This window comes from Thalassophryne amazonica, chromosome 12, assembly GCF_902500255.1.
Source record: "Thalassophryne amazonica chromosome 12, fThaAma1.1, whole genome shotgun sequence".
NCBI lineage: Eukaryota > Metazoa > Chordata > Actinopteri > Batrachoidiformes > Batrachoididae > Thalassophryne > Thalassophryne amazonica.
In genome coordinates, this window is record NC_047114.1 from 13555169 (window position 1) to 13563254 (window position 8086).

The window sequence follows — 8086 nt, forward strand, 5'->3', positions numbered from 1 at the left end:
CTCAAAGCATCAGGAGAATGAAAGTCACAGGTTGCCGAAGGTTGTCAATTTGTAGGATGTTTAATTTTTGCAGTAATGTATTTTTTTTATTTTAAAATCACAGGTTCCAGAAGGTTGTTATTCCATTTTTATTCCACAGATCTTTGTGCAACTTTAAAGATCACAAATGACGGACAGATGTCATTATAGTTTTATTCACAGAATTTATTAACCTCAAAGGTCACAGATTACAGAACATTGTCAATTTCTTAGCATACCACTGCATTTTCATTGACACAAGACTGAAGGTCACAGTCTGTCTAAATAATATTCAGTAGGTCATCTTGCCAGGGCACACTGCCTACAGGGGAGCTGAAATACTCCACAAGGTAGCTCCTTTGCTCCTTGGCTGCTCTGCTTGTGTTGCCACGATAAAGGTGCTCCAGGTCTGGAAGATGGGCATCCTGTCTCCATGATCCTGGGATTATTTCGTGATTGTGCAGCGGATCCTATTGGTCCAGTGTAGCAATGTCAATTGTAGGGTTTCTGAGTCACAGGAAGTGATGAAGGACACAGCATGCATGGGTGATTTTGATGACCTTGTCTGGAGTGAGAGGTAAAGTGATGAGAAGACAGCGGAACCGAGCTGCCAGAAGGCCGAATGCATTCTCCACAACTCTTCTGGCTCTTGACAGTCTGTAGTTGTACACTCTCTGTTTGTGAGTCATATTGCGAAGTGGGAGAGGCTTCATGAGCCATGTCCTGAGAGCAAAAGCATCATCTCCCACAAGGAAGTACTCCAGTGGCTGGTCATCATGAGGCAAAGGGTCTGCTTCAGGCAGGTTCAGTTTACCTGCCTCAATTGCTGCTTTGATAGGGCTCTTGTTGAACACATCAGCATCAGAGCCAGAGCCAGTCTTTCCAATATCAACATACATGAATTTGTAGTGAGCATCTACTATCGCAAGTAGTACAATGGAAAAGAATCCTTTACAATTGTAGAATACGCTGCCACTCTTTCCAGGCTTCTTGATGGCAACATGTTTTCCATCAATGGCGCCCACACAGTGAGGGAAATTCCAGCGGTTGTAGAAATGATGTGCCACTTGTTTCCATCCCTCTGCAGTATCCGGACACATGAGAACTTCATCAGATAACTCCTCGATTATGGCCTGGCACACTTGTGGTACAAACACACTGATGGTGTTGTGGGCAACTCTAAATCCATACTGAAGTGACTTGTAGCTGTTTCCAGTAGCCAGGAACCTCAGAGTGATTGCAAGCTTCAGCCCCGGTTCAAGAGCCTTCCTGTAGTTTGTATCTTGTTTGGTAATCCTCTGTGCTATTCGTGTTAAAAGTTCAAGGAAAGCAGGTGGCTCCAGCCGCATGAAGTTGGTAAATGCTGAAACATCCTCGGCATGCAGCTCCTTCATCAGCTTTTCATATTGTCCATGCAAGAGTCTGCGCTAGATCCAAGGTTTCACCCACACACTTCTTCTTGCAATAGCTTGCCTCCTTCTGTGTTCCTCTTCTTCTCTCAAGCGCTCTGATTCTGCCACGGCATCAACTAATGCTCTCAGGGCATTCAGATGCTGCAGAAGCGCAGCTTTTACATGAGGACTATAAAACGACATGATCTGTTTCTGCAAAAACAGTTCACTACTTCCAAGGGCAGCGAGATGTGTGTACTGTGTTCCGAAAACAGACTGGATGAGAGGCAGAAAATGAGGCTATTTAAAGTTTAGAGTGAGGGGGAGCAACTGGCAGCACCTGGCAGCAAAACTCGCAGCACAACGAGATGTCATCGGGCGCAAGCCGACACAGTAATTAACCGGCAATTAACTCCAAACAGCGCGGTTTTTCTGCGTCGTCATGGCGCAATAGGGAGCAACTGGGAGCAGCCCTGGTGTGAAAGGGGCTTAACAGATGAAATAACAGAGAGGGCCACTCGTTATGGTGAATTATGTCAAAACATTATGAACGTTGCTACATAGGCCCCCCAGTATTCACCATAATGAAAAGAATAATTGTTATGGAGGGGCGGCTGAATAATCCAGTCAATGCAACTTCTCAGCACCAGAGGCACTGTGGCATAAAGGAACCATAGACCTCTGCTGTGGATGTCTGTGTTCAGTCGGGGGCACCCCCGTGGAGGAGGACATGTACGCTCCGTGAGTCTGTCCAGGCTCTAGGTGGGCTGGTGCAAGGCGGTCCACTGAAGCGCACCCAGCTTTGCTGCCTGTGTCGACCACAAAGTTTTTGTCCTCTATTTCAATACGTGAAATGGGTCATCATGGGAGGCTGTAGCGGTCCTCCATGAGTGTCATGGCGGAATATAAAATATTCCACTGGGCCATCATAGTGGTGCTGTAGCGGTCCTTCATAAGCATTGTGGCAGAATAAAATGTATTCCTCTGGGCCATCATAGGAAGGCTGTAGCAGTCCTCCACGAGCATCGTGGCAAAATAAAATATATTCCACGGGTCTGTTGTAGGGAGGTTGTAGCAGTCCTCCATGAGTGCCATGGTGAAATAAAGCATTTTCCGCTGGCCCATGGCAGTGCAGGCAGGGATGAGAGCCAGAGGAGCTTTGGAGTAGTGGTGGATCTTGGAGTGCTGGCAGGGTCACGGGAGTCCACTGAAGATAAAGAGACACAACTCTCCTGTGGAAGTGTTGCAGAGCAGCTTGTCGTGTCCATGTGGTGAGGATGAAGAGACACGGCTGTCCTATGTAGGCATCGTGGAGCAGTCCGATACTGCCATGGCCATGGTAGTCAAACCGAGCGCGGCTGTCCATCCCGAGCAGGTACCAATCCAACTCGGCCTGCTGCCACTGCTGCTGCTGGTGCTGGCATGATCCCGGCGGATGGAGCAGGGAAATCCCAGCACCAGCAGCAGCAGTGGCAGCAGGCCGAGTTGGATTGGTACTTTAGTACTCAGAAAAGTAACTATTAGTTACTTTGCTGATTGCTCAATCTTAAGAGTAACCAAGTTAGATTACTAGTTACATTACTTATTAGTTGCAAGTTTTCGGCAGATTCTAATAAAGTAATTGCATAAAGCTGCTAATGAAGTAAGTGTATAAAGTAACTAAAAAAGTAACTTTTCAAAGTTACTTTGACAACACTAGTTATTATTGACAATGTTAGCGTGAACCCCAATATGCAGACAGTGAAGAGGCAGGAGGTAAGTGCAAACACTCAGGTGATTTATTAATCCCACAGTGGCACACACTCCAAGGACAAAAATGAGACGTGGGAAAAGAGTCCAAAATACACATCAACAGTCCAAAACAGAGGAACAAGGAATGAACCAAAAACACTAGGACTTAACGTAGAAGCACAAGCAGTCTCTGTATATTCACAAATTGCAGGAACCAACGTGAAGAGACCAGCAAACAAACAAGGAAAACTGATGAACCAATGAATGACAGGTGTCAAGAATTAGGGAGACAAGGTCAAAGGTCACATGACAAGCTAACAAACAAAAATGTGACTAGCAACTAAACAGACATCAAAGGGTAAATAGAAATAAAACACAACACAGGAAGTAACAAAACAAAAATATACAGTCGTGTTCAGAATAATAGTAGTGCTATGTGACTAAAAAGATTAATCCAGGTTTTGAGTATATTTCTTATTGTTACATGGGAAACAAGGTACCAGTAGATTCTCACAAATCCAACAAGACCAAGCATTCATGATATGCACACTCTTAAGGCTATGAAATTGGGCTATTAGTAAAAAAAGTAGAAAAGGGGTGTTCACAATAATAGTATCATCTGCTGTTGATGCTACAAACTCAAAACTATTATGTTCAAACTGCATTTTTAGCAATCCTGTGAATCACTAAACTAGTATTTATGTGTATAACCACAGTTTTTCATGATTTCTTCACATCTGCGAGGCATTAATTTTGTTGGTTTGGAACCAAGATTTTGCTCATTTACTAGTGTGCTTGGGGTCATTGTCTTGTTGAAACACCCATTTCAAGGGCATGTCCTCTTCAGCAAAAGGCAACATGACCTCTTCAAGTATTTTGACATATCCAAACTGATCCATGATACCTGGTATGCGATATATAGGCCCAACACCATAGTAGGAGAAACATGCCCATATCATGATGCTTGCACCACCATGCTTCACTGTCTTCACTGGGAACTGTGGCTTGAATTCAGAGTTTGGGGGTCGTCTCACAAACTGTCTGCGGCCCTTGGACCCAAAAAGAACAATTTTACTCTCATCAGTCCACAAAATATTCCTCCATTTCTCTTTAGGCCAGTTGAAATCTACTGAATCTGAAAATCTGTGGTTATACAACTAAATACTAGTTTAGTGATTCACAGGATTGCTAAAAAAGCAGTGTGAACATAATAGTTTTGAGTTTGTAGTGTCAACAGCAGATGCTACTATTATTGTGAACACCCCTTTTCTACTTTTTTTTACTAATAGCCCAATTTCATAGCCTTAAGAGTGTGCATATCATGAATGTTTGGTCTTGTTGGATTTGTGAGAATCTACTGAATCTACTGGTACCTTGTTTCCCATGTAACAAAAAGAAATATACTCAAAACCTGGATTAAACTTTTTTGTCACATAGCACTACTATTATTCTGAACTCTACTGTAAATCCAAGTACAGGATATAAAAACCAATGTGGAGCTCAAGTGTATAAAGTGCAACAAAGGAAAAACTGACATGAAGACTAATACATAAAAGGAATCAATCAATAATCACACAATAAGAACTGAACAAAAATCAAAAACTAAATCAACTAACATCAGCACAAAATCAACGTGGAACTCAAAAGTGAACAGAGTGCAGACTGGGGGACAAAACAAGATAAACAGGCGATCATGGAGGAATGACAGAACACATGGAGGCACAGACAGAAGACTGATCACAACAGACAGACCACAGACAAAGGACAGACAGTGGAGAAACTGAATACAAAAGCGCCTGGGCAGAAAACAATAAATAATCAAACATAGACAGAGAAACAGACAGGGGAAGGGACAACAAGGACACCAAGACATTAAGAGAGGACACACGAAACACCTCTAACCAGACACCGATGGAAGACAAAAGACAATGGGCACACAATAGAGATAAACAAGGGACAGGACATTACAACAGGACAGTTATGGACCAGGAGCGCGCACACACACACACACACACACACACACACACACACAACATAGATATTCCTTTAAGTGAAGCTGTAGCAAAGACTGTTATCATGCAAATGAAAACTGGGAAATTACCTGGCACAGATTGCTTCCCAGAAGAATACTTTAAGAAATATAAAGATATTCTAAGTACCATTACATTTCAAGTAGCATTACATTAATAAAACGCAAAGATCCTACAAACTCACTTAACATCTCACTTAAGAAGATATTGCCAGAAATCATTCACAAAGATCAGGTAGGATTTATGTTAAAAAAAAAAAAAGAACAACCAATAACATCAAACCTACCATCCCTGGTTCTCAAGACCAGGCACCTAAGTGGCTCTACTCTACTTTTTTTTTTTTTTAGATATTTAGATATACCTTAGTATACACTAGTAGAGTTCTACCTTAGAATTGGAATGTATTATAGAAGACATACCTTACTGAATTTTCATGAGGTGACTGAATAGAACAAACTCATGCCCTGTATCTTTAGTATCACTTGACATACAAAAATCCTTTGATTGGGTTGAATGGGCTTTTCTGTTTTACTGCTATGTAAAAATTTGGGTTTGGTGAGAGTTTTTAAATGAGTTACAGTTCTGTGAACAAGAAACAGTCTTCGCAAATGGAATATCTTTTTTCAACATTTACAGAACAACTGGACAAGAGTGCAGCCTCAGTCTCCTGTTCAGTTTTTCTTGAACTATGAGCAACATTGATGAGAAGAAGCTGGCACATATGGAGGTGGCAGAGAATTAAATTATTTCTTTATGCTGATGATATCTTAGAGCCCCTCCACACATAGTGCGAAGCTTGGTCGAAGTGTGCATCAAGCAGGAACCGTGTGCAAAATGTGTAAAATCGTCCCTGCCTCAAACGCCTCGTACACCTGTTGCTACAACTATCTTCGCACACCAGCAGCTGAAAGACAGAGTGTGTGCTGTGTGAACCCATCAAACCCTCTCGCAGCAGGTGTCGGCCAATTTCCAGCTGACATGCATGAACATCTAACACCGCTCGTTTGGTTGTCAGATCAGAACACGCAGCGGGTGATCTGACTTTCACGTCAACCACATGAGCTCTGTTCCATATGACGTGGTGTCAGTTGTAGTGTGCCATCCACAAGAAACACTTGTCGGGCAGGACACGTGTGCGGGCTGGCTCAACACATGCCAGCAGATGTAGACATAAGAGCGAACTGCTTCTCATTCATGTCATTTCATGACTGTATGTCTGTGACCATGGGTCATCTACAATGGAACAGATGGATCACATTTGCATTGCTCGCTGATAAGAGTAACTCAGTATAAAATGCTGTGTTTTTATGGTGTATGGATTTATTTTTTTTTTTCAAAAACATCCACCTCTGTTGATTTCAGGCATTTTCCCCGCACCATTTACAGGCCAGTGATGGTAGCTCAGTGGTAAAATTTTGGGCTGGCAATCAGTAAAGTGCAGGTATGAATCCCGAGACTGGCATTTTATATATATATATATATATATATATATATATATATATATATATATATATATATATATATATATATATATATATATATATATATATATATATATATATATATATATATATATATATAAGTGCCTTCGGCTGTTCCCTCATTTGCGCCAAATCACAACAGAGTTGCCTCAAGGCGCTTCACACAAGTAAGGTCTAACCTTACTAACCACCAAAGCAACAGTGGTAAGGAAAAACTCCCTCTGAGGAAGAAACCTCAAGCAGACCAGACTCAAAGGGGTAAACCTCTGCTTGGGCCATGCTACAGACATAAATTACAGAACAATTCACAAAACGAATATACAGGAAAAGCTGTTGGTGCACAGAACAGGAGGGTCACCAGCACTATATATATATATATCAATCAATCAATCAATTTTTTTATATAGCGCCAAATCACAACAAACAGTTGCCCCAAGGCGCTTTATATTGTAAGGCAAAGCCATACAATAATTACGGAAAAACCCCAATGGTCAAAACAACCCCCTGTGAGCAAGCACTTGGCGACAGTGGGAAGGAAAAACTCCCTTTTAACACGAAGAAACCTCCAGCAGAACCAGGCTCAGGGAGGGGCAGTCTTCTGCTGGGACTGGTTGGGGCTGAGGGAGAGAACCAGGAAAAAGACATGCTGTGGAGGGGAGCAGAGATCAATCACTATTGATTAAATGTAAAGTGGTGCATACAGAGCAAAAAGAGAAGGAAACAATCAGTGCATCATGGGACCCCCCCAGCAGTCTAAGTCTATAGCAGCATAACTAAGGGATGGTCCAGGGTCACCTGATCCAGCCCTAACTATTAGCTTTAGCAAAAAGGAAAGTTTTAAGCCTAATCTTAAAAGTAGAGAGGGTGTCTGTCTCCCTGATCCGAATTGGGAGCTGGTTCTAGAGGAGAGGAGCCTGAAAGCTGAAGGCTCTGCCTCCCATTCTACTCTTACAAACCCTAGGAACTACAAGTAAGCCTGCAGTCTGAGAGCGAAGCGCTCTATTGGGGTGATATGGTACTATGAGGTCCCTAAGATAAGATGGGACCTGATTATTCAAAACCTTATAAGTAAGAAGAATTTTAAATTCTATTCTAGAATTAACAGGAAGCCAATGAAGAGAGGCCAATATGGGTGAGATATCACTTTATACATGCTTCCCTTAGGCAGTATTATTAGACAGCATTGCTTAAATTTTCATTGTTACGCAGATGATACTCAGCTTTATCTATCCATGAAGCCAGAGGACACACACCAATTAGCTAAACTGCAGGATTGTCTTACAGACATAAAGACATGGATGACCTCTAATTTCCTGCTTTTAAACTCAGATAAAACTGAAGTTATTGTACTTGGCCCCACAAATCTTAGAAACGTGGTGTCTAACCAGATCCTTACTCTGGATGGCATTACCCTGACCTCTAGTAATACTGTGAG

General features: G+C 42.2%; 1 protein-coding gene across 1 annotated transcript; it reads right to left on the reverse strand.

Moving 5' to 3' along the window:
* Positions 1-530: 530 nt before the first annotated feature.
* Positions 531-1412, reverse strand: LOC117522384 (putative nuclease HARBI1). Its single transcript, XM_034183776.1, has one exon. The coding sequence runs from the start codon at positions 1410-1412 to the stop codon at positions 531-533; it is 882 nt and encodes a 293-aa protein (XP_034039667.1).
* Between the last annotated feature and the right edge of the window lie 6674 nt (positions 1413-8086).